General features: G+C 43.5%; 1 protein-coding gene across 3 annotated transcripts; it reads right to left on the bottom strand.

Moving 5' to 3' along the window:
• Positions 1-1,319: 1,319 nt before the first annotated feature.
• On the bottom strand, positions 1,320-27,248 carry unc79 (unc-79 homolog, NALCN channel complex subunit). Of its 3 annotated transcripts, none has more exons than XM_088401046.1 (51): positions 27,119-27,248; positions 25,398-25,518; positions 22,179-22,492; positions 21,303-21,473; positions 20,579-20,674; positions 19,999-20,054; positions 19,763-19,892; positions 19,605-19,669; positions 18,846-18,934; positions 18,578-18,618; positions 18,358-18,386; positions 17,241-17,470; positions 16,322-16,493; positions 15,994-16,224; positions 15,730-15,920; positions 15,504-15,627; positions 14,886-15,026; positions 14,340-14,555; positions 14,045-14,272; positions 13,775-13,916; positions 13,338-13,417; positions 13,119-13,267; positions 12,888-13,045; positions 12,045-12,226; positions 11,700-11,901; positions 11,448-11,630; positions 11,161-11,229; positions 10,644-10,933; positions 10,376-10,558; positions 10,143-10,305; positions 9,475-9,624; positions 8,169-9,401; positions 7,922-8,023; positions 7,606-7,722; positions 7,426-7,528; positions 7,191-7,331; positions 7,026-7,064; positions 6,822-6,934; positions 6,668-6,753; positions 6,111-6,284; positions 5,743-5,811; positions 5,553-5,663; positions 3,487-3,591; positions 3,333-3,410; positions 3,170-3,259; positions 2,914-3,089; positions 2,519-2,702; positions 2,242-2,445; positions 2,065-2,142; positions 1,822-1,863; positions 1,320-1,732 (listed from the first exon to the last, which is right to left on the bottom strand). In XM_088401046.1, exons 1-51 carry the CDS (start codon positions 27,138-27,140, stop codon positions 1,544-1,546), a joined length of 8,052 nt encoding a protein of 2,683 aa, XP_088257172.1. In that variant the 5' UTR covers positions 27,141-27,248; the 3' UTR covers positions 1,320-1,543. The 3 variants fall into 3 exon arrangements, with proteins under 3 accessions (XP_088257172.1, XP_088257173.1, XP_088257174.1); XM_088401047.1 differs by having other exon boundaries at positions 2,245-2,445; XM_088401048.1 differs by lacking the exon at positions 11,161-11,229.
• Positions 27,249-27,478: the final 230 nt, after the last annotated feature.

Raw genomic sequence — 27,478 nt, 5'->3', positions numbered from 1 at the left:
AATTCTAATGTGAATGAAGCATCGTTGACTCCTGGCTGTGGATGTGCCGCTTGACGCTAACGCCAATGGACACTGTGAGCAATTTCAACATTCATGCATTGTCCAGCCCGGCCTGCGTGCCTTTTGCTGTAATAAAAACAAAGTGACAGCACTGGGCGGGGGCAGCAGAGATTGCCACGTTCTCAACAAGCTTTAAGATCATCCACAATGGGATGTTTTGTTAACTTGTTTATAGATGTAATGTATTCATACTTTATTTCCCACCACTAAGTGTGTTCTGACCTTGGCAATCTTTGAAGAGAGCTTTGGTCAGTTGATTGCCACACTGTTCTCCAGGAGGTCATCAGGCAGGTGGGTCAGGGTGTGCTGCATACCTGTAGAGGCTTTGAGAAAAAATGATCCGCCAGTGCAAGTGACAGATCCAACCCTGACTTGATTAGACCTGTGCACTCCCACACACACAAAGCAGACTCACTTTTGTTCACCCTCCCGCAGCAGGAGAGCGTTGATGAGCCAGGACTGGCGGTTTGATGACAAGGTTGTCACTGCAAGCCTGATTCAGCCAGCCTGGCGGGTCAGCCGGGTTGAGTGCGTGAGCGCGCATGTGTGTGAGTTCATTAGTCACATTGTGACTCATTTGACTCACACCTCTCATCACTGGTCCTCTTTTGCACGCACAAATAAAAGTCAAATCCCCAAACAGCTCGTTTACGAATGACACGGTTCTCTCGTTCTTCAATTTTTAAATTGTATTAATGTTAAAGCTTGATAATGAAATCAAAAAAGGAGACAAATATGCCCTGCTGTCATGACATCTGTTATCCTCAGGCTAATGCAGTTAGACCTCACAACAATGATCCATCACAACAAACCACATTATGCCAAAGGTAATTGCGTTTGCTCGGTAGAAGGGGAGGAAGGGGAGGCCTCCACTTTGGGCTGGGGCGCCGCTGGTAGAGGGTGCGGTGGCGGGGGAGAATCTCTAACCAAAATAGTCTCGTTTAACTCCAAGCTCTAACTCCGTTTTATCGAGTTAGGAAGCTGCTCCCGCAACTCGCACGGCCTCCTGATGGATGCGAGTCGTGATGGCGAGAGGCAGCGTGACGGACGTTCTGACAAGAATCGGAGACGGCGAGCTGGCTAAATGCATGTCATGTCGTTTTCCGGGAGAGGTCCAGTCTCTGGTTCGCAACAGTAAACAAGGCGGGCTGATTTAATCGCGCTGCCATTCGCATTATGGTAAAATGGACATTTGGAATATGAGCAGGGACGAGAAAGGGAAGTAAATGTCACATTTGAATACAGTAAATGACAAGGTGTCTTATAAAAAAAAAAAGAACTTTTATTGTTCAGTCGAAAAAGATAGAATGTCATAGAGTGAGTACGCATTTGCATTCATAGCACAACACAGATAAATAGAAATCTTCTGCAAGTGAGCCATAACAGTAAATAGCACAGATCTACTGTACATATCAAACTAAAGGCAGTTCAGCCCAGGTGAGCATCCTTTTTGGTTATTCAGAGCGGAATTGCAGAAAGTAGGTTACATGGGGTAGAACTGCGAGGCGGCCTCAGATGACTGGATCTCCACCTGAGCCATCTTGAATTGAGTGCACTGCAGCCACTTGCGCAGCGCGAAGGGCGGCGCCCCCGGCGTCTGAGCTTGCAGACATTGGTGGTTCACGCGGTTCTGGATGGCCTGGAGACGCAGCTGTAGACCTGCCGACAGGTGCTAATGAGGGAGGGGGGGGGGGGTTGTTAACCATTCAAACAGTCTGAAAAATTTGCTTGGATATTTGGATGATATTTGTTGGGGGTTACCTTAAGGTTGGACTGTATCATGGGTAGCCACATTGGAATAAGCTAAGGGAAAAAATAATGGGGAGAAATTATGTCATTATTTTGTGTTAATATGTTCCAGACAGACCCACTAAAATCCACAAAGTACATATATTTTTTAAATCATTTATTTATTGGGTTTTATTTATTTATTTATTTATTTATTTATTTATTTATTTATTTATTTATTTATTTGGGAAGTGCAGATATAAATTTCTCGCAAACCTTGACAAAGATGGTTGAGTTGCACTCCTGCAGTGCTTCCATCAGGCTAATAACATGAAGACACACCATCTCCACCATCTGAAAAAAATAATAAAAAAGGTTATTTATTTTTTTAGGACTCTTCACATATCCTATTCTCATTTTGCACTTGACAGTCAGTGAAAGCAAAGCACTCACCACCTTATTGTGCGCCATGAGCTCCAGAATGCTGGGTGTCACACGACTCCAGAACTCCAGGCCTGTCAGAATGGCGCTGGATGAAAACTCTGTCTGGTTCTGGTTCTGCAAAGTAGGAGCAGCGGCCGCCTGCTCACAGTAGATGGTCCACAACTGGGCGAACATGAAGGCGTGGAACAAAGAGCACATGTGCAGCACGGACGTCTGCGAGAGTCCATGAAAAAGCATCCATGAATAAAAGCGATCATTTGAACGGATGAAATGATTCTAGCCAAACCTTGGACTGCTCAGGAAAGCCAATAAGGATGACGATAAGATGATCAGCAATGTGGGAGCCAGCATCAAGAGGGATGGGCATACAGGAAGTGGAACCCTGATGCAGGGCGAAATGTGTGAGGGATCCCAGGAGGAGCCAGGACAGCTGACGCACGTGGGAGACGCACTCGATGAATTCCTTTGGACTGCGCAGGAAACACATTCATGACATCACGACAATGCTATTTTTTCCATTACCATCAATATTTTATGACACTCCAGGCACCATTCGTCTGCTCAATGTGACACATTCAGGAAAGTAGAAGTTGGCGATATTTAGTGCCCAAAATAAAACAGTTGCACTGATTTATTCTGACCAATTTTTAAAAAGAATATTGTAATTAAGTTGAGTCTCACCCTTGTTGCATGGTGGAAGGAGGATGGTAAAGCCAAGGAAGATAACGGACCACAGCTTTGTTGTCACGGTGATTGCCTTTACTGATCTCCATGGCGGCCACTTGCGCCAAGCCAACTTTAAGGTTCCCTCCAAAAGTGTCCTCATGCAACGGCTGGCAGCAAGCCTTCATGTGACTCTGAATGACATATTGGGGGGACATTGCCTTCTGCTAAATAAAAAAAAAAAAAAGCTCTTGTGATGCAAAACAAGACTCACCTTGAGTTTGGTTAGCGTGTGCATATCTGCAATAAAGTCCAGGAGCTCACTTATGTATTGTCTCATGCATTCCATTGCTGCTGTTGTGCACTGTTAGAACGGGACACATATTTTATTTTTAGGCCGCCTGCTGATTCTAATGAGGTTCTTAGTAGAATCTTACCCCGGGCAATGTAGCGATCATGTGCTTTTGGATGATGGTGGATTCTGCCAGCCGTGTGCCGGTATCTGCACAAATGAACTGGCAAATACACCACAGTGCAGTAAATTTGATCAAACATGGCAACATTAGATTTTTTTTCTGTGCTTTTTTTTACCTGGACCAGCAGTAACAAGTTTGTGTCAGGCAGCGGGGATTTGAACTTGAGCGCTTGAAGCAGCTCCAGCACCACAATGCGTGACATGTAGAACTTATCTCGCTCCTGGATGTGAGGAGATAAGAGAAGGGAGTAAATGTAGCCATGCAGCAAGGACTGCCTTTTTCTATTATCGCTCTCCCTTACTCATGCTGCGAGGAGAGCATCAACTCGTGAGGCTGAATAGAAGGGGAAGGACAGGCGGCGAGAGGGCGGGAGGGAGCCAGAGAATAGACAGACAATAGTGAGGATGAGGAGTAGATTTAGGCCAGTCCAGATCTCTCCTCCCCGAGTCCCAGGCAGCTCGGATGAGGCTGTCAGGCTGGCTTCTCCCTCCCTGAGGACAGGCTGCTCTCTTTGTTCATCCCTTCCACACAAAGCCCAGCTGCCTGTTTACAAACCACACTGTCATCTCTTGGCTTCCACTTTTGCCTTTCTTTCTCTGTGCCATCTTGCTTGCTTATGTTGGCCGCATGCTCCCAAGGAATGGAAAGCCGTTCCGGATGTGTCTTACTTGGAACTGGACACACCCCTCGGCCTTAAGAAACTATTCAAAGTTCTGAGCTTCGGGATTTTGATTCTTTGACCCACATTTCACCGATAACTCCAACTTGTCTATTTGTGTTCTGCAATTAGCCGGCCATCAGCTCCTGTCTCTTGCCCAGTCAGCTCGAATAGACTCCAGTTCACCCTAATTAGGAAAAATCCTATAGAAAATGCATGGATAGATATAAAATAGAGTAAGTGGTTGATTATGCTGATGAAGCACTTTTTTTTTTTACTTGGGATTCAGCAACATTTCACCTCCGTCCAACTTTCAGATTGTGCTCGACTGCAAAGGTTTTGCACAGGCCTTCTTCAAGTCACCCAAGAGTTTGCCGATGGAAAATTTGTGGGGCACATGAGAAGTTGCCAAGCAAAAGATGATTCAACAAAACAACCCTTTTGATGTTTTTTAATCAGTAAACATGATCCCATGATTCCTAAAATAATTATTTTTATGATCCTATTATAAAAAGGCCACTATTTTAACACACCCACTGTGTTTCCTTTCTATCTCCAGAGTATGTGTGGCTTTTGCACGGCCGCACTTGAGCTCTTTAAATTAAAACTTAATGGAGCATGTCACCTTCAGTAAATAGAAAGCCACAGGCCCAGTTGCAGCAGCATCCACTGATGCATAGTACAACGGCCAACTTCAGTCCAAAAAATAAACTTACAACTTTAAAACCTGACCTCATGAGACAGGTGAGATGAGTTGAGAACCCCTTCCCAGAAACCCGTTAAAAATATATATCGGACAGGTTCCAAGAGTAATTGTTGATAGTGACTCTGGGTTTTGAAAAGCGGATATTGTCCGGTGAGGAATTGAAGCGGGTGTGGAAAATCGATACTGCAGGAGACATAAAGCATGCGCTGTTGACAGTGGTGGAGGATTGAGGATGCTCGGGGCCAAACGTCCTAGACGAGCCCGAGCTGCATCGTCGCCCGAGACTACACCTCAGAAAGCCGCCACAGACCCAACAGCAAACCAACTAATCATGTTAATCAATACTGGCTGATTGCCTATTTAATCATATGTGACGCCTGGCCACATTTCTGGTTGTCTGCGGAGTCAGGGAAGTAGCACACCACCGAAAGAATGATGGCGGCCGAAACAACACAAGTCAACATTTTTAGCTAATTTGTTTAAAAGGTTTTAACTCTTTCCAGGGCGGATACAGTTGAGGCACTGCATTGTGTCATCAGAAAGAAATCATGGTGGGTTATTGCATCCTGATCTGTTTCTTACAGCGTCATTTTGTGGGGAACAACAAATCAATCATAGTGAGTGAATGATCCTATCCAGTTTCAGAAAGGCAGCAGAAACACAAAGCTGGTATCAGATGTTTTTGCTGCGAGTCATTCACTCAGATTGTGTAAGTAACAATAACATAATCAAAATGGAGACTTTTGTGTTGGAAGTTTTTTCGGAAATGAAAAACCAATTCCTGTGTTGAGCAAAAACACAATTAAGACTAATGTACCTTGTTGAATGCTTTGTAGCAGAGTCCACACAACTCGACTAAGTAGGAAAGGCTGAAGATGCCATACTGGATGACAAAGCTCAGCAACTTGGAAAAAGGCTCCAGAAGGCTCTGTGGGACACAAGAGGTGAGATGTTCAAGGCCAGGATTTATATAAATGAGCTTCTCCCAAAATCTTCGCTGATCTTACCCGAGTTGCATTTGTGGTTGGAATTTTCAGAAGGCAAATTATAATCCTCAAGCTGGAATCCATGGGGCACTAAAGATTGAAAAAGCTTTAATGAGAAGACTTTTCTAATTACCAAAGTTCATACAACTTTTTTTTTCCCACTATAATGCATAATCATAACATTGGATCAAATTCATGTGAGGATAAAATGATTAGGGACACTTTAATTTGACCTCCAAGGTCAAATGCGGCAGAGTCAAATCAATTACAATCTGAAGACTCAGTGCTATTGAACCTGACAAGGGCACTGCTCCATGCTTTCTCTCCAGCCATAATCACATCAAACCATATCAGGCGCAGGCTAAGTGAGCAATGGCGTCGAGGGCTACCTTCAGAGGAAGCACAGAGGGTAGTTTGGTGAGGAAGGCCTGGAATTGGTTGCAAATGGTGGTCCACAGGTTGCTTGGGGAGTCCATAGGGAGGGCCTCCATGAAGGTAGCAATGTTGTCCAAGCAGTGCAGCATAGTGCCTCCTGCTGGCAGACTCTTCTTGTTGTTCAACCCCTGCAGGGGAGGGGGCACAGATGCATCAAGTATTATATAATGCCATTCTATAAGCATTGTTATATTTCCATTTAACTGATCATTCAGTTCTGTTCAATCACAATACTCAGAACTGCAGCAGTGGATTTAGGACACCGAAGCTGAGATTATTGCTCGCATGGGGTCCCCACGCCTCACTGGGTTTTTATCTGTGTCATTTATTTAACCCAGCAGTAACGATCAACTGGTGCAGTTTTGCAGGGTAATAAGGCGGGTTCTCTTGGATACCCGGAGGAATTGTTTGAAATGGGCTTATGCTGCCTGGTTGGAATCAAAGTTGGCCTGCCAATGCTTTGACGAGAGCGCCTCCTGCTGGTTGGAAGAAAAATTAGGAGAATGCTCACCTCTAGAAGCATATTGAGAGCAGCGACAGAACTCAGCTCATTAAAATCTATTAGCGAGGAGGCAAGGGTCCGAAGAAAACTTCCATCTGCAGAGAGAAGGTTGTTTTAGTTTGATTTGTCCTGTAAAGTTCAAATTCAAATGTTAGGAGTTGACCTTTAATGTTGCTTTGGAAGAGTTGTGGCAAGACTCCATTTGGAGCCAGTTGGTGGAACATACAACGGAGGAACTGCTTGGCTACACCTGCAACATTTCCTGGGATCAACATGCTGCAAAGCACAAGGAGAAATGGCCACAAAAATTATACGGAAAACATTAATCTCAACGTGCATATCTCCGTGAGACAGCTTCGTGTCGTACCTCTCAGCTTGTCCAGAAAAATTAGCACTGGAAGCCAGCCTGAAATAAGTCAAAGCAGTGGATTAGACTCCGGGAATGAATCATGCATACGTCCTGAGGGTTATTTGCGAATCTTCATCTAAGTGCAGCGTGGATGGAGGTTGCAGGGAGGGGGAGATGCTCTACCTGCCCACAGATTGCATGATGTCCAGGAGCATAGGAGCAGCCAGATCAGGGCTGAGGTGGATGAACATGGAAAGGACCACCACCGCCAAGCCCAGGGTCTCTTCATCGTATTCTTCCAGCACAGCCGCGCAGTCTCGACACCTAAAGTGGCAGATAGAAGCAAAACTCACACTGTTTATTATTATTTTGTTCCTCCCATTGACATATAGTATCGTATTAAAAAATATTAATTTACCTATCAGACATTAATGTCGGCTGCTCATCAATGAATTCTTCAGGTGCGGGGACAAACATGCTAACTGTGCTGGGCGCTGAGAGCAGACTGGTTTTTGTTGGACCTATGGTGCAGGAAAAGCATTCATCAAAACAATACTAGTTATCGGGGTTAATGAGGTCACTCCAATGAATGAGCGACCTGTGTCCCAGGTGCTGATGTTATGCGGTGCGCTAGACTGATGCTCCAGTTGTCTCTTCATCAATTGGCTCATGGTCAGTGCACCCAGAGAACCTCGCTTCACCTGACGGTACTGAGCTGAAGGTCACAACACAAACAAATAAAGGTCAAGTTGCTTTTAAATGTTGGCAGAGTGTTATGGAAAACGGATGTGAGTCCAAATAATCATGAAATGACACAATTTAGCTGATGTGTAGCCTGTGTGCTAATCCCTGCAGAGCAATTTTTTGTTTCTAAATAAAACAAAGTAATTTGGGGGGTGGGGGGGTGGTCTTACCAGATACTGAAGAGCGGTGGCTTGTTTCGGGCATTGCGGCTTCAAGTGTTGGTGCTGAGGAAGATTCTCGCGGCTTTTCCAAGGTGGACATAGCTTTGTGATCTGCACGGTGGTGCAAACACTTGTCGGGTGAGTTCCTCCATCAATGTGTGTACGTGTGTGTGTGTGTCTAACAACTGTTCATGTAAATGAATGACAAAAAGATGATGCCAGAATGCTAAAAGTGTTTTTTACGGTTCTAACTCACCTGTGTCCGTGTCCTGCTCGTTGCCAAGCTTATCAAAAGTGTTGAATGAGATGTCCAGGTATTCCCTCTGGATGGCGCTCACAGCTATCTTCCTCTGCTTCCTCTGTCGAGGAACAATCTGAATTTTAAACTCCGCTTCGTCATTGTCATCGCCGTCATGCGTTTTGAGTTCGCTGTCCGCTTCATCGATCATGTCGTCGTCTTCCTCATCGTCACCATCCTCTTCCTCGTCATTGCTTCTCTCCGGTGAGGACAGAGGTTCGGCTCTGTCTTCCGGGATGTCCAAGAAGATCGTTCTGCCGGAGGGGCTTGAGGCCTTGGCCTCCTCTAGTGCCCCGAATGCATCATCTAGTGAGGTGTCTGGCACGCGGGGTGTCTTCCTCAGCAGGTCTCTCTTCTGCTTCAGGGTCATGATGGGGCTCTCGTGGCAGATGTTCTCCAGTCGCTCGGGGAGTTCCAAAGAACTTGAAGGAGTCAGTTTCTTTCCCAAAAATGCTTCTCCTGTCAGAAGGTCTGTGATCTTTTTTTCACTCGAGCAGTCCTCCACACTCACCTGCACCACAGGGGACAGCCGCAACGTGTTACTACTCCCGGGGGAAGCCAGGACTTTTGGACTTCCGTTGAACTTTGAGCCTATTAAGGTGTTGAGGTCAAAGTCCTCGTCACTCTCAACGATCCTGAGTGGAGGTAAGGGTTCAAACACTAAGGAGTCAGTATCAGACATGGAGAGCAGGGAGTGCTTCTCTGGAATGGAGGTGCAGTCAGAGGAGAGGTCAATGAGGTCTTGGTCCTCCTTTCCTGCAGCTGACCCCCCAGCGGAGCTGTGATCCAGCTTGTCCTCAAAAGTCTCCATGCAGCTGAGGCGGACCTCGGGGATGACAGGTTTGGAGATGTCGGACTGTCCTCCTCGAGAGCCCCGCCGGTCCACCGCATCACTGCCTTCTGCTCGAACCCAAGATCCATCGCATGATCCTTTACCATGACGCCTGCTGCGGCCGGCAGCCGTTGGGGGTAGGACAGCAGGGGGCGCTTGTAAGTCGCAGCGATCGATGCAGGATTTACGTCGATGTTCGTCCAGGTTGAAGAGGATCGAGTCAGTATTAGAGATGTCCAGAGACTTCTGCTTGTTCATAGCCTGCAGACGTTTCTTCCTGGTGCTCTCCTCCCTCACGCAGTGCAGGATGCTGTCCTGAAGTGCACTTGCTTCCCGGTACTCTGACAACTCAATTTCACCTGACGTGGGTAAAAGAGAAACGATGAGACATCGTCAAAGTAAATATGTCATCAGTGAGCACAAATCTCTTACTTTTCTTTGCGTTCAGCTCGACTGGTTGGTATTTCACAGACTTGCTGCCGCCAATTCTCTTCAGGCGGGCAAAGAAGGTTTGTGACTCCTTGTTAGCCGCTCCGGTGGGCGTGTCATGAACATCGGACTCGTCAAATACACTATCCTCTTCTGAAGAAGAGAGTAAGCAAAGCAGAATGAAAAAAAAATAACATTGTGTCTACTGTCCATAGTGTTGAATATTGTTGTCATAGTAGGCCAAAACCTCATTACAACATATTTTGGTGTTACCGTATTTTCTAGACTATAAGGCGCACCGGACTATAAGGTGCACCTTCAATGAATGGCCCATTTTAAAACCTTGTCCTTATATAAGGCGCACTGGACTATAAGGCGCACCATTAATGCATCATGTCAGATTTTTAATCCAAATCAGATCATTTTATCTTTTTTATTTCAACTTCAGACGCAACAAATGACCTTATAATCACAAAATAATGATCCATAGTCTTTTTGATTCATGATTCATAGTCTTCAGCAGGCAACTTATGATGGATTTCATGACACAATGCTTCGGGCCAATTTAAATTGAGGAATTTGGTCCATATATAAGGCGCACTGTCGGCTTTTGAGAAAATTCTAGGTTTTTAGGTGCGCCTTATAGTCCGGAAAATACAGTATTTGTTTACCTTTTTCCTTTTCACTGTAACGGCTCATGTTGGAGTTGTCACTGTAAAGGGGACCAGCGGTGGCGTGGGGACGGCAGCTATGATACTGGGCGTTCAGAGTGTTGATAGTAATGTAGATCAGATGGAGGACAACTTTGCTTCCATCCATTTCTCTGTAAGGATACTGAAAATGGCAGTATTTTTTTAGCTACTGTATAGTATTTATTTTATGACAAGTTTTTAAGAGGTGTTACCTTATACAGAATGACCAGGAGCGCTTTGAGCCACATCTGTCTAATGTGCGGCCTCAGGGCCCAAAGTGAGCATCGAGGTGGCTGCTGGAAATAGTGTCTCAGCTGAGGACAGGTGCAGTACTTTAAAACCTGGACCACCAGGGGGAGCAGTTGCTTCCCTAAACCGATGTTATAGTCCAGGACCTGAAAGAAATGACATTGAACGCTTCAGCGTACATCGCACACACTATAATATTCATGAAAAAGTTTTGTGATAAAAATTAGTCACCTGTGCAATACCAGCAATGAAAGCATTGAAGCATGTCGAGGTACGCATCTTTTGAGGTGCAATCATGAAGCAGCCCTCCTGCTGGTCGTAACCCAGCAACACATACAGGTGTCGCTTCACCGTGTTGAAGGCCTTGGCGCTGCCGATGTCTGCCTCGGCACTGCTCTTGTCTTTGGCCATGAATTTCATGAGCACCATGATGAGCTGGTGAACAGTCTGGTGGTCTATGCCGGCGTCCTCCGGGAGTAGGTCTCGGATGATGCTGTCGTCTTCAGGAGACAGCGTCTGGCCTGCATGAGAGACTCAGAGTTGGAGGAAATGTGCCACAGAAGCTTTCAGCTTCTTTCACAGATTTTTGATAGACTTGATCAGGCCTCATTTAAGGTCACTTCAGAAATGGCTAAAGATTTCCCAATAATTTTGTCCATATGTGTATAATGAATATAGATCCTTGGCCAAATGTTTATGGAATGTATGTGGTAAACATGCGAAGTTGTAAAATTTTTTTTTTTTTTACCTGGTAGAACCTTCTCGATCATATCACCGAGTGTTGGGGCAGAGTGCTCTTGCCTAGTTAGCCTTAACGCTATGAAGCAAATAAGAAGGACACATCTTAGAGGACTGACAGGAAAAGGTACCTCAGGGCACATGTCTAAGTACACACAAGTATGTTGGTCGATATAGTAGTTTAATAAAAAAAATAGTGACCATTACACTGACTTTTTGTGATTAGTGGGAGCCCTGCTCTTGCTTCGGGATCACAGCCTAAATGAAAATGTCACAGGACACACACGCACAACTCACAAAGTCGGTTGCTCAGTGACTCGGGGAGTGAGAACGCCCGCTTGGACTCTGGAGGGCCGCCCTTCACGCTGTCACGCAAGGAACGCACACTCTTCTGGCGGTTCCTGGCGAAGCGCGCCCGTCGTATTTTCCACATTGCCGCATCGCTGAGGTTTGCCACGTTGGTTCGCACTGCAGTGATGGCTGTCAAAAGGAATTAGATTTAAAATATAAACGGACTGTGATTGTCTCAACCAAAATGATTTCACATACTTGTAGGGAAAGGGAACTCCTTGTTACAGTCCAGGTGCAACTGAGCTTCAAGCGATAACGTTTCAAAGCGGTTGACGAAAAACTCCCAGCTGAGAGCTGGTACGTCTTTCTTCAGGAAATGAAGGAGGAGCAATTTGCTGAGGATGACAGGTCGATCCCTCACAACTGTGTCAAACTGGAAATCCAGGCAAAGGCACAAACCCTGCATAGCTCAGACAAAAAAAAAGAAGAGCACCAATCAGGGGACACAACAGGAAAATCAATATTAAATTATAGTGAAAAATATCAAAGTGGCTATTCAGTAGTTTGTGATCAGGATAAAGGATTGCTGTGTATGGTGTTCACCTGCAGTGCTGGCCTCTTAATGGTGTCCAGCAGCAGTCTGGCTCGGGTGGCCACAGCCGGATTAACATCCTCCACCGAAGCCAGTAAGCAGCAGAAGGCGTGCGCCAAAGAATACTTGAGTAGGTGGTTTTTAGTCACCGCTCCAATATCGAGAAAGCGGCACAGCACTGCGACCTTCTCCACTATGACAATATCATAAGAATAAAACATTTTTATATATGATAGGTGTGCTAACACTCGACAATCATACTATTCCTTGCACAAAAACAAATTTGAAACCAATATGGATAATTAATAAGCAGAATTTTGCTTAATATTGTAATTTTTTATTGACTTAGCTGTAATTGCTGCACTACACATAAATAAACACTAAGTGTCACTGTTGGCACAATATACATGCCCCGTTAGTCATGTCACACTTCAGGAAACATGAAGTACTATGTATTCCAAGAAAAGACGACCTTGGAACGATTGAAATATTACAATAATTTGATATTTATTCAAATGTAGGAATATCATCAACCCACGAGGCTGACAACACTGGCCTAGGGATAAATTTGTTAATATGGCTACAAGGACAAATCAATCTGAACTTCTATTGCAGAGTCTCCCTGATTCTCTCAAGGTCAACTCGTAGACAACCATAAGGTGGTTAAAAAAAATCATATCAAGCCGTCAATTCCTATTTGTCGAGTGTTCGAGCCGAACTGTAACCATGACAACAAGGGAGGAGATGTGGGCAGTGGTGTAAAACGTATGTTATATAAAGGGAAAGGGGGTCTTGTTCAGATGATCCATTTCATCACGAGGCAGCGGCAGAGAAACAAATGACTGTCATCTCACCTGCTTCAAATCGTATTTTCCAATCTTTGCTGTTGAAGTTTGTGTTGATAAGGTTCCAGAAGATGTCCGCCCCGTGGGACAGAGAGAGAGCGTGAAGGAGCTGAGGCACCGCCAGAGAGGCTAACTGGCAAAACTCGGACTTCAACATCGACCACAGACTGGAACATATATAGAAAAGAGGCATTTAGCCTTCTTAACGAAGCAATGTCTTGGCGGGCATTTAGCTCATACCTCGGGATGAGCATTTTTTCCTGGATGTAGGCCAGAAACTGGGGGTGATCCTTACGGGCAAAGTACAAACACTCTCCATGTAGACACAAGATTCTCAGACAGTTCAACATGTTAAACAAGATGTCAGGCTCTTCAAACTTGGACATTTCCTGAAATCAAACAACAATAAAATAAAATCACAAATTCTTCAAAAAAATTTCTACCAGTGTTAAATTTTACCTGTAATATTGTGTATATGAGTTTTAAGGACACAGGAAGCTGCTCATAGGAGAACTTCTTATCTGAGTTGTTTTTCATAGCTGCAAAGAAAAAAAATGAAGAAATTCAAATATTGTGTATTTGAATTTACTTCCTGCTACTAATTAGACGGGAAGTAACCTTTTAGGTAAATAATCACAAAACATGTCATAGTTGCCCAGATGCTGACTGAAGAATCCCCTTGGGGATGCCAGCGCCATGACATCATCGATTTTCTGTTCATGACCTTTGACTGATTCATGTTGCGCTCATATACGGTGAGCCGAACAAAGCTTTCTGAAATATATACCTGTCACCACTTCAGGGGCAATAGAGACTTCCGCTATTGTTTACTCAGCCACATGTGATGTTATTTTTGGGCACAGTTTGTCGTGTGACAAGATGGGGATAACATTTACATGCAGTATCAGGAGAATGGTTGTTGTGGTTGTCAGTATGCGCCGCACTCGGGTTGTCTTCTTCCTCGCTTCCGTTCTCGGCTCCGACGGAGAAATCTGGCTGAGGAAGCAATAATGTTTCCTCTAAACTATCTGTCGGTTCCTGCGGAGAAAATCAGCGGCACGTTTCCCCATCAAGATGAATAACAAGATGCAGTTTAATACGCTTTAGTTGCTAACACGCAAGCTTCATTAAGATTCAGTGGAATCAAAATGCACGCTGTGTCTCACCACCAGGCGTATCTCCTCCCGGGGGGTCAACCTCTCCAAAAGCTCGCAGCCCAGCTGGTAACACAGGATGCTGGATTGGCAAAGGCTGCACTCCAGGGCCTTCTCATCCTTCTGGCAGGTGTGCGAGCCCCCCCACGGGGCTTGGAAGACATTGTTGATGATCCCTACAATATCTTTCCCCAGGCTGGTGTCTAAACCGAGCATCACGCCATCATCCTGCAGTTCCATCTGGGACAGCGGACAAGGAGATGACCATCACGACTTGAGTGACACATCAATGCATTTCAAAGGTCACCTGTTTTAGTATGAGGTCAAACATGAGGATGAAACAGCCCAGGTTCATGTCGTCGTCGTCACAGTCTAAATCCAAGGCGCAATGGCCGGTGGCGTGACCCAGGTTTTTAAACGGACTACAACGTAGTGGACTCCGAAACGGGCTCCTGAAAGGACTGGGGAACGGGCTGAGGGTGTTGTGCTGCCCGCGGCGCCCCGGATCTGATACCACGCTCACCTACATGGACAGAAACACAGAAGTTGAAAATATCAAGGCTCAATGTAAATGGAAGTGCTACATCATTATTGCAAAGTCCAATTAAGCCCTTTCAGGAATCTATATTTAGAATTTGGCAGTTACCATGGCAACATCCGGTACATGAACGGTAGAAGTCACATCCAACAATAGTTCAAATGTGTTCAGGCTTTACAAAAGTGTTCATAAATTGACCTTCGAGTTATGTCATAACATCACGCCGATGCTTGTTTTAATATTTTTAAGAGTGTGGCGAGGAATGATGAAGAGATTATCCTGTAATAAATGTCGAAGATATTTCGAGTTCCTCACCCTGCGAGCTCCAGTGTTGCTAGTCAGATCGGAGGCACGTGCCTTCTTCTGATTGGCCAGCTCTTTCAAAGAGTTCACACCATCCGAGAACATCCCAATTAGCAACTGCAGAGGCACCACGATATCCAGCTCTGACAGCACCTGCAGTAAAACCATTTAAAGGGAACGTTTATTAATTAATTAATATTTTTTAATTCCACCAAAAAAAGTGAGACCGTGTTTTGCTTTTGAGCAAACATGACTATGCAGATGTACTGCAAATCCTTTTTGACACAGCAAATGACTTTTTTTGGGATATGACATATGAGTGGCAAACCATCATTTCTCTCTGCGATTTGAATCTGACCTATTTACTAAATCTAAATTAATGCAATCTCTCCATCAGAGTTGTGTCAGAAAACTTGAAAATGATCCATGGTGGCAAGCTCTAAGTGCATATGGGATAGAAGCCAAAATCTCTCTTCTCTCCCCCCGTCTCATTCTGTGACCCAGATCCATATTCAGCAGGCTCCTGCCCAGACTTGACACACTACGACAACCTGTTCAATTCACACGCGCTGTGGACAGAACCACGGGATGGTCAAGAGGAAGACTGTGTGAGACTGTGTGTGTGCTTACATGCAACCACAGCAAAGCCTGTTCTTGCACGGACGCTGGATAACCAGAAAATCTGCAGCTGATGAAGCCAAACATTTCTTCCATGGAGAAAGGAAGTGGGCACAGCTCAATGTCAAACATCTTGCTGCATGAGGGAGAAATGATATTAATTATCGTGGAACTTAAAATAGAGTCGGCTGCTCTTTTACGTACTTACTCAAACTACTTGCATGACAGTCACATTTACCTTAGGACTTCCCGGAACTCTTTAAGTTGCTGGTCGGGCACCTCCGTTCGAATGGCCTCCAGCCACTCAGGCATGAAACATTCCCATAGTGGTTGGCTGATGACATTGTAAGGGATTAAACACAAAATGCGATTTAGACCTTCCTTCAGTTGGGTCACTGTGCTACAGGACTTGTCCCAATAACCTCCAACCTGAGGAGAAAAAATGCAATTCACAACCCAGTTCAAGTTGTAATTATAATCGTCGTGATATTTGTGACCTTACTCTGGCAAACTCGACGGGTTTGGGCAGGAGACACATAACCATGACGTCAAATCGCACATCACAGACTGTTTTTAACCACTTGGTGACAAACTGTGGCTTCAGTTTCTCCACCAGGCTTCCCACCTCGTCGTCCATCATGTAGGCGGTGGAATGAAACCACTGGAAAACCATACTGACCAAGCGGGCCAGACTTTCAGTGGGTGTGTTCTCGTTGGGGGTACACAAGCTCACCTGAGAGAAGCGGAGCAATGAGCCATATAGTGGCGATAAGGTAGCCATGTGACGTGCATGTCCTTATTTATCTTATCGACGAGCCTTTAGTACACACCAGGAACCAGATGCCAAACTGACTGAGGAGGCGTTGGTCATGCTGGTCGTCCTCCTTGTTATCAAACTCGATGTTGTCCAGAGAGTGATGCGAGGAAGACAGGCCCATCTGCCGACGCCGGTTCAGTTCAAACTCGCGTTGTTCTGCGTGGATTTCAGCCTCCTTGAGTAGGCTGGGATGAAATGGAGGGAGGAGAAAAATATTCTAAGGACATCCAATTTTACATTATTATTGTGGTGGGTGTAGAAATGCACAATATCATACTGATGATGAACCTTCTCAGTTACCAAAACAGCTCACAGGATGAAGTCCACATGCATATTATTGTATTTTGTATTACCGTATTTTCCGGACTATAAGGCACACTGAACTATAAGGCGCACCTTCAATGAATGGCCCATTTTAAAACTTTGTCCTTATATAAGGCGCACCAGACTATAAGGCGCACCATTAATGCATCATGTCAGATTTTTAATCCAAATCAAATCATTCTCCATTTTATCTTTTTTATTTCAACTTCAGACGCAACAAATTACTTTATAATCACAAAATAATGATCCATAGTCTTTTTGATTCATGATTCATAGTCTTCAGCGAGCCACTTATGATTGATTTCATGACACAATGCTTCGGGCCAGTTTAAATTTAGGAATTTGGTCCATATATAAGGCGCACCGGACTATAAGGCGCACTGTCGGCTTTTGAGATGCGCTTTATAGTCCGGAAAATACGGTAATCTATTTTGTGTTAGTGACAAATTATTATCTCTGTAAAGTCAGATTTGTTGAAACTTTGTAATTAGAGTGCGCACGTAATATTTCATCCGTAGATTGGATAGTCAGTCATCCGAGTATTCTCCTGATCCAGCAAGTCTCCATCTTAAAACCCAATTAACAGGATGACACAACTGTGAAGTCACCTTATAACAGCTTCCACGGTGCAAACTAGCTCCTCAGCCCCGCACTCCCGGGTGTTGATCGGAGGAGGCGAAGTCTGGTACAGATGGGTCTCCGCCGCAGCCCCCACTTCGCTGCTGTGGTGGTTGACATGGCAACGCTTGCAATAGCGGACAGGCCGGTTACCATGGCGCCCGCAGCAACCGGCCGAGAAGCAGGTGACCACAGCCCTCCTGACGTGAGAGCTACAGTTCTGACGAGGTCGAGTCATGAGAGGAAAGAGTCAACACGCTCATTTGTATTCCGGCTTACTGTCATATTCATCTCAAGCTACTTGCAAGTCTTAAAATATCAGAAGCATTGGCTGAGAAACATCCACATCTGCTGGGATTTAAAAAAAAAAAAAATCTTTTTGCGTCCCCAGTGTCTCGGGCTTCTAAAAATAAAAAGCATGGCACGAGGGAACCATCCTAATCTGATCAGCCTCTAATCTTCTGCCATTAGAGGGATGCAGTGCTCCCTATCAAATTAACATATTTGTCCTCAGATGGTGACGTGCCTCATTCAATCATTCATCTTTAGCAGTGATGTTATATTTCTAAACATTGGTGCTATTTGGGAATGCTGGTGAGTTCACGATGGCCAATGTGACACGCAATGAGCAGGAGGAAAGATGACTCAATTAATAATGAAAGCTCCGGTGTAAATCCAGGTGGGAGTGGAAAAGGCTTTCTGAGATGAGCGGAGCAAAGCCTGCTGCAAAAGGGGGAGAGGATGTGGATTAAATGTTCTGGACAAACTAGGTGGAGGCTGACCCATTCTGTTGACAACAACGGGTTGCTATGCCTGGTTGGAATCCTGAAGCTCATCTCAGATTCAATATTCTAGGTGTTGCTATGGCGGCTATTAGGGAGCAATCACTTATCTTACGCCACTTCAGCAAAATACGCTTATCCACCTTGTTGTAAAGTATAATGTATGTCGAGCACATATAATTAAAATTTTCATTTGATTAATTGATATCCTCTGACTGGAAATGTCACAAAAAAATTGACTAAGCGGAAAATAAGTCTATTTATGCTCAAACACAACTGTACTATCTACAAATCATTTCTGTGCATATAATTCAAATATTCTTACCTTCTTTTGACAAATGGCAGATATTTCAGCTGCAAATCAAATGAAGGACATTGCATAACCAACAAGGAAAAAAAATACATATTTTAAAGCAGGGGTGTGGAACCTACACATACACAGTCACATACAGTACTCGAGAGCATTTGCTCCATCTGCCATGCAAACTAAAAGCGAGTGTACTTCAGAGGATATTTTATTCAAAACTTAAGTTAGGAAGGCTCACCTTGGGGCAGAAGGACATCAACAAGCCATTCGGCGTGGTCTCTGAAAAAGTGGGAACAATGTGTTTTTACTGTTTAGAGTTTTGTATCAATAGAAATAACAAAGCAAATACCAAAATGAAGGAGGCTGTTTTTGCTTGTTTTTTCTATAAGTGAAGAGGAATTAAAATTAAAAATCTATTAAATTTGAAAATGTACATTTTGTGGAAATTAATTTTTAGATTTTATCTAAAGGCATATCGGTCGGCCCTATAAGGAAGCCTTGCATACCCGGCTATCCGCTGGCTGCACTCCTCGCATATGTAAAGAGGAGGCGGCTTGTCTCCCAGGGCAACAGAAAGAGTGGGATCTATACACATCTGCAAAAGAAAAGTACTTTAGAATCATGGCTTCTTTTCAATGTTAACAAACACAACAATACATATGGTATATTTTAAATGAGCAAACTATTTTATTCTTGCTAAGGAACTACTGTCACACCACGCCAGTCTCTACATGCCTCGATGTGAATGGCTTCCTGCATATGGTGCACTCTGCTCCTTTGCAACCTGTGCTTGGGATAAAGTGAACTGTGAATTACTGTTCCCTGCACCTCCATCCCCAAGGGCTACGTGGGGTCACCACTTCCAATTAAGTCCAGCCCTCCCCTCCCCCTCCAAGTAATTGAAATCCATCTCCTGTCCCTGCTCCTGCTCACACTCTATTTGTCCATTTTGAGCATGGCTGCATGGAGGCAGACCAGGCAAATAAAAGAGAGCAACAAACAGCAGAGACTGATGTGTGTGTGTGTGTGTGCGTAGTGATGCTGATATCATTACAGCTGCCTGGATGTTCACTGATTTATTTACCGTGGGGCTCACAAAAGCAAACACGCTGATGTGTGTGTGTGCTTGAACAATCTGCAGCACGCATGCCACATGCAGTCGTGTACGGTTCATGTGTGATTCTTGCAAAACAGATCAGTTAGGATTAAAAAAAAACACACAGGAGAATAGAAATACATTTAAGGCACATCTTGACTTGGGTCACCTTGACAGCAGGTTTATTGATGGCATTGTGGCACTCAATATGTTGACAGTGAATGGGGTTCCAGGCTGTTAGGAATAAATCGCAGAAGGGCAAATGGAGAGCTTTGGTTAGTTCAAGGACATTTGGAGCCGAGAGATGAAACATAAAAAAGATCTGACCAGTGTACTGCAGCCCTCGGTATTCACTGATGGCTCCTGGTGGTTTCAGGTTGGGCCAGTAATGAAAAAGCATTTGCACTGCTGGAGGTTTGACTTGGGATGGACCATAAGATATGACATAAAGAAGGTCCTGCACGCAATAAATATGTCAAGTATAAAGCTGATGCACACACTAATGAAATCCAACTAGGAGTTAATCTCAGTGGTAGAGAAAATATACAAATAAAATAGAGTACCTTCCACACTTCCTGTTTGTGCTTCATTAAACACTCCAGCAACTGACAGTGATAAACTGGGAAGGAGCAGAGGTACCAATTATTTCATAATTTTTTTTATATACGCACAATGGACAAAAATATTGGAATACAGCTTTTATGTTGCATGATCATTTAATCAACAGGTGTCAAACCCAAGGCCCGGGGGCGAGATCCGGCCCATCACATTAATATATGTGGCCCACAAAGGTAAATCATGTTTTTTGCTAAAATACCCCAATTGCAAATACTTTTAACAACATTGAGATATTGAAAGCATTTTTGTTATAATAATCCATTCAAAATAAATTGAAAAAATAATGTCCCTCCGAGGGAACCCCAAACTTTGATGTGGCTCACAACAAAAATGACTTTGCTACCTCTCAGTCACATTTGGAGTATACTGAAAAATTATTTGCAAATCTTAATTCATAACTTTCTTAATCCAAAACCTTTGATTTGAACTAGACAGGCATTTATTTGTGTTCAAACTGTCCCAATATTTTTGTCCATATAGTTTATTCACATGAACACTCCTAAGGTGGCAAACATAGCAGATTACCTGGATTTGTCGTGTACTGCATTGCTATCATTAGCATAGAGGAAGCAGACAGATTAACATAGGCAGGGACTCCCCCTTCCCTCCGCGTGGATCCCACTGCATTTGAGAGACATAAGACGGATAACAACTTGATAAACTTGATTTTGTGGCATTAGCTTTATTTTTGTTATCTTGCACTTTGTCATCACTATCTACCATGAGTCAATTTTTATATAGTACTGAAAGATAGAATCTACTTCCATGTGCCGCATAAGAAAAATTATTGGACTCCAAACATAAGTGTAAGCCCCCTTTCATCACTGCCCAAAAAAGTAAATGTCGAGGAGGGACCCCCGTGACAAGCAATTATGGACACTGACGAAAGTGGAAACTCCAAAGTCAACCAAAAATCTGCTTCCAATTATTTTTTTTTGTATCCAGTGTGACTCACTTGTTCCGGCATTTACTAACTTGCGGGCTAGTATCATTATTAACTTCCCTCTGAGTACAAAATAATTTAACCGATGTACCAAAATAATTTCCCCTTCGATGAAGCAAACAAAGATGAAGGCAAATAAACTTCATATATAATTGTCATAATTAATTACAATACGTCCTCACCAATAACCTTTGTACCTGTGTGTGCTTGCTAACTGAGTCTCATCAAATTAACTTTCCATGATTTTTTTTGTTAACATTTCAAGACTTATGTAGAGAATGCTTATATGTGAATATCTTTACTTACATATGGCCATGGGGAGAAAAGAGGTGCTGAGGTACTCAATGATGTCTTTGTGGAGGAAAGGGGGAAATGTAGCTAAAGTGGAGATCATAGTATAGGGCAAAGTGCTGAGAATGTCATCACTGAGAAAGGGCAGAAGGCAAGTTGTTGTGTAAAATATGGACTGGCCCAGATCTGATGGGAAAGAGAAGAGGCAAAACAAAACAAACAAAAAAAGACAAAGAGAGATACACAGACACTCATTCAATGAGCTGTACATACAGTACTCACATACTGTATACAGCCACAATGCATAAAAAATCTCAACTACATTTCATCATTTATCAGTACAGCAATGAAAGAAAGAACAATTGGAATATGGGCTTTCTTGAAAAGCTGCTAAAAGTGAAGTTTGCACTCAGGCAAAGTGGAGCATTCTAGTCAAGGTGATGGGATTTCATGCTTTCTGGCTTTCTTTAACTGAGGTAAAATATTCATGAGAATAAAGAGCACTGACTGTGGAAAAAAAAAAAACTGGCAATCATTCCCTAGTCTGGTAACAATGTCAAACTTTGCCTTACAGTATGCATACGTTTTCCATTTAGCGTAATTTGACATGAGCATAAACATTTCCTCCCACTGCACATAACAAACATGCGGTCGAATATGATGCACAGAAGAGAAGGCCTATGGCTGGTGTGTCCAATGGCTTATGAACGATTAGGTTGACAGGATCCAGCGTGCTCCCAATCACCCCATGCATCCCTCAAGATCCTCAGCAGGACTTCTTTCCATCCCGTTACAAAAGAGGCCAAAAAAGCGGAAGTGGCTTCATGCAGGCCAGACGGCTCAGGGGGGGATGATGATGACAAACAGTGGTGCACTGGGGCCTTGACTCACCATGCTGACCGTGCTGCAGCAGGGGCACCAGGTCAAGCAGGGTCACGAGGGTCACATAGAGGCCCTGATAGTCCAGAGAGGGGTACTCTGAGAGCTGAGCGTCCCGACTCTGCTGCCCCTGCCCCCCGCGGTCTGAAGGGGCATCGCGCAGAACGCTGTAAAGGAGGGAGCGAGTAACTGTAGGGTTGATGGAACTGACTTGTGGTCTTAGAGATGGGGTGAGTGGGAATGGCACAGGAAAAAGACACATGGTCATGGGCACGGCCAATTTGGAAGCTTCCTGGTTCTCCTTCCTGCCTGTGCGGGACAGAATGCTGCTCCGGGGTGGGAGGGGAAGGGCAGGGGGGAGGGGAGGGAGGGTAAGGGAAGGGGAACAAGGGAAAAAAAGAGACAACAAAGACACAAAAAAACAGCACATTACATTGAAATGGCACTACAGAGACAGCGTAAATAGAAAAAAACAAACCCAGATAAACCCCACATAGGATGCAGTGTCTCACTAGTTGACTGTATTGCCCTGCTCGCTGTGTTCACTTTGACTCAATTGGTCTCCATTTGTCAAACTTGTCAAAAAGAAAAAACAAAAAATATGAGCACATACTGCGATGATCACTGCATCTCATGCGTATCTGGTGACAAGGAGCAAAAATATAAAAAATGGCATGTTTTCAGTGGCAACCCCATACTTCTCCAGATTAAAGGGACAGCGCAAACGTCTGTCCCTTGCTGGCTGCCTTCATCCAATCAGCGACGGCTACCATGCAAAAAAGGCCAATGTGCGGGAGTGGAATTTGTGGGGAAGGGGGGAGAGAGAGAGAGAGAAAAAAAAAAAAAAAAAGAAAAAAAAGAAATTTCCTTGTCTTTAGTAGGGGGTCAAGGATGGGAGTGACACCAAATTGGCTTAGGGAAAATACAGAGGTGACACTTTTGAAACATGCTTCAGCCAGTAATAAACATGTGTGTGAGGTTAGATCAAGTGCTCCTATTTCACAACACATGTTTATTGCACCAGAGAAATAATGTCCGTATGCATACAATATGATACTGCACCAGTATCATCGGGAGAAATAATGAGATCCAACAGGCATATGGATTCAGGTTTCTAAAATAAATGCCACTAGTCTACGGTAGAGGAGAAACTAGAATGACAAAGGAATAGGTTGTATCAAGGGGGATGACTGGTAACAATTATGTTTGTGAGCTAATGCGGGATGGACAATTGTGTTTGCTGTCCCCTGGGGAAGGTGGTGGACATATTGCATCTTAAGGGGGAAGAAAAAAAAAAAAAAAGGGAAAAACTTGTCGGGTTGAGCATCTAGGGGGGAGGAGGGGGGAGGGGGCCAGAGAGCATTGCTCTTTTTATTCATACGAAGAACTACAGCTGGTACATTGGATTATAAAGCATCTTTTTGTTAAAATGCCTCTTTCTTATTAACATTTGGATGGGAAGTCAGAAACGGGGGATTGAATTATTTTACAATTGTTACACATTAAATATTTGCGCTTTAGCAGCAGAACGCAACATTTTATGACGTGTCCCCTCAAAGTTGTACTGGTAAGTCACATACAGTGGATGGACAAAGTGAACACACCCCTATAAAAAATTTTTTTCGATGGATATAAATCCATTTAAAAAAAAAATCTTGAGAAATCTGAATAAAAACTAGTAATTTAATTGAATATATTGATGGTGACAGAAATGCACATTAAAAATTAATAATGCAATTCAGTTGATTTAAAAAAAAAACAGGATGGGGAGATTTATTGTCCATTTTATTGTTTTTAATTTTGTTTTAACGGGGGCGCCTTCACTGTATCCACTGTACATGTTTGTTACAAAATCAACACACAGAGTGTACCTCTGACTTTTTCACTGCCCATTTCTCATTTACAGAATACATCATTGAATTGAACCATGAACAAACATACTCACACGCATACACTGGACTGATACACGCAGACACAGACATACTTGCATGTGTCTCCACACACACACACGCACACACACACTCACTCACACACACACATATACACATAAAAACACATGTAGAAATGCACTGATACAGACACGTGACATTGACTGTCAAACCCTAAACTGCCAATTAAAAATAACTATGTGTTGCAATAACTGAAAAATTTTATGCTGAAAATATGGTCAGATAATACTAAAAAAAATATATTTTTATCTGCATCTGGAAAAAAAAATGGTGTGAATATGCAAATTGTTTCTAGAGCCTGTATAGTAGAGGTCAGGATAAAGCTTGCCAGAAAAAGGAATGAATAATTCCTTTTCTCACTGTGATGACATCATCACGTGAGACAGATTGTCATGGTTTCGGCGTTTATTCTGCTGAACCAAGTCACAGTATAATGACTCGGTAAAGCGGCTGATGATAGTGGATAGTCCTAAATAAATTTAGAGATTATTTCTCTGTCGTAACAATCCACTTGATATCACTGGAAATACAACTAACACTAATTTTGTGGAAGTAGATGATGCCAAATCATCACTGCCTATGCAAAACAGGTTATTCAGCTGCTGCGACTGCCTCATGTTTTGAATTATACAGTACCTCCATCAAATGAAAATCACAACCAGAGTGTGGAGAAGACAGGGTGTGACACATCGATGGCAGTGTGATTAAAGTTGGCGTCTCCTAAAATTAGCCATGCCAACATTGAAGAAAATCTCACTGCAGGGAGATATCAAGATGAGATTGGTCCATCTTCCAAGATCTCAACCCAATGGGATCATCTTGGGCGTGGTGTTTGTACAAACAATACTAACGTAACAACTCCAAACAAGGGTCACTAGCAAAAGAATAAGCTCCGGCATGTGTCTAAAATGGCTGCCCACTTGGCCTGCACTGGAGGAGGATGTCCTTCCTCCGCCTACCACGGCACCCGTGGGAGCGGGCTGACCCCGCAACTGTGGAGCCGCCCCCCATGGGCCCCTCAGGGAGGGTCACATCAGGGAAGCGTTTATTCAGCAGCTGAGCATTGAATCAATAAACATCCTGAAGCTCCACCTCAGCTGTTTTTTGAAAAAATCTTTCGAGAGCTAATGGTGGCCGTCTTCCTTCCCTTTGTCCCTCGATTATTCTCTTTGGAGTCCAAAAAGTGTGTCACTAAAGTGCTAAAATTATCTGACCATGTAGAAGTCTAAATATCAGACATTTTGAAATGTGTTACCTGTTGGTTCCAGAGCGGTTTACTTACCTGAGCAGGGTTTGAGAAAAGTATTTCAGTGTGTTTGCAATGTCAGTTCCAGACGGCACCGGGTATATATTGTGTTGCACACGGTTGTGATACTCTTGCAAGTATCGTATCTTAGAAGCAACTACAGACAAAAAAAAAAGCAGAGTGACAAGCGGATTAATAATTTGAGACACGCTAAACAAAAAAATATTATTGGTTTAACATGCATTCAGTTAAATGCGTGGTCTCTCTCAACCATGTAACACAGATGTTCCAGTAACAAAATTAAACATAGACTGTGATTCCAATGCCCTTTGGCCCTTTTCGAATGACCTTTTTGAGCTATTTCTACAAGCTTAAAAGAAGCCCGAGGGGGGACGCTTATCTAATGCTCATAGAAGTCAACATGTGCTGAAGGAATTTGGTTCAAGTCTCAAGGCTAATTTATCCAACCATCTAACTTTGAGTCGTCTTGCAAAAAAAAAAAAAATAAATAGAAGTTGGGTAAATTAGAGTCCAATTTTAACCCAAATTGGGTTAATTTTACCCAGTTTTTTATCATTGTAGTGTGTGCATTTTTCATTATATTTGAATAAAGACACTATACATCACAAGTGTCAATCTCAAGGCCCGAGGGCCAGATACGGCCCGCCACATCATTTTATGTGGCCCGCAAACACAAATTGTGCATCAAGTTCGTGTGTCATTACTAGAATTGCAAAATGTCTTCACTTTTAATAATATCTTTTTTTCTTAATATTTGACCAGTTTTTACTCGTCTGATTTGAAAAGGAGTTATTTGTCAGTTTGTTTTGTAGCTTTTACTGTATATAATATGAGGTGCTCATACATTTATTTGGGTTGACAGTCATAATGGCCCTCCGAAAGAAGCTATGACTACAATGCGGCCCGCTAAAAAATTGAGTTTGACACCCCTGCTATACATAATACTGTTTACACTTGTAGCCTCGCCACAACAGCAACATTATGTCTGTCATTCCATGTTTTAGCCCATTTTACTATACACACACATCATATCATGAATGATCAATCTGTTTAACATTTAAATTCCCATTTTGAAAAATAAAAAACAAACTGAAATGGCAGTTGAAACACATGACATTATTAACCACTGGACAGGATCACCACAACTTTTAACCAGATATAAATGAAATGTTGACTCATAAAAATGACCAATAGCTGGGTCAACATGCGTGTGTGGAAAGTACTGAGCATTATGGAAGAGTACAGGTTGTTTTTCCACCTGTTCACAAACAAGAAGGAGGAGAAAGCTTCCCACCAGCCTGATCCCAGCATATTAATGAGCACTCTTCATGCCACCATATTGCTTAGGGAAAAAAAAAAAAAAATCCACCGAATCGACCTTGACAGAAGCGTCTCGAATTGACTTGTCCGCATTTGTGTTGAATTTGTTAATTTAGCTGTCATTTAAAATGCTGTGCAAATGATCGATGGACTTGTTTTAAGATGCAAAGAAATGCGGAGGAGGAGTGAGGAAGGGGGGGGGGATACACACACTCGTACACATCACACACGCGCACAAACACACACATCGAGTCCTCCAGCCTTCCTCTGCAGTGAGAACGTGTTGCAAGCTGCCTTGGCAACCGAGCTCTCATCATCACCAAGGACAGCTCCCCTCGTCCTCTCTCACACAAAAAATAAAAAAAATATATACAAATACATATAACATGACAGAAACACATGCATTCTCTACTCACACTGCTCTGCCTTGGTGGACATTGCGGAGACACTTGTGGAGACATAAAAGTCACGCTGTCAATTAAATTTGGATTTAATTTTTTTGCACCCTCTTCAGTGTGTGTCCCTCACTGGTGGAAAAGTGAACACTCTCTCTCTTTTCTCCTCTCTCTCTCCCCCTCTCTCGCTCTCGGCTTGATCGTACCACTGCGCGCAATGGATTTGTGCACTATTTCTGTTCCCCCGGTCACTGTGTGCTGCTTTCAGGCATATTAAAATATCGAGGCTTAATTCAGCAAATTGTTATTGTTTGATAAGAATAAGATTCTTTCCGGTGAAAAGGGAGGAGGGGAGAGAGAGAAAGCTTGCTGTGCAGATGC

Source organism: Syngnathus floridae, chromosome 16 (genome assembly GCF_059516105.1).
Source record: "Syngnathus floridae isolate MCC-2025c chromosome 16, RoL_Sflo_1.0, whole genome shotgun sequence".
Taxonomy (NCBI): Eukaryota; Metazoa; Chordata; class Actinopteri; order Syngnathiformes; family Syngnathidae; genus Syngnathus; species Syngnathus floridae.
The sequence above is the reverse complement of the archived record's forward strand: the minus strand, read 5'-3'. Positions and strand labels throughout refer to the sequence as shown.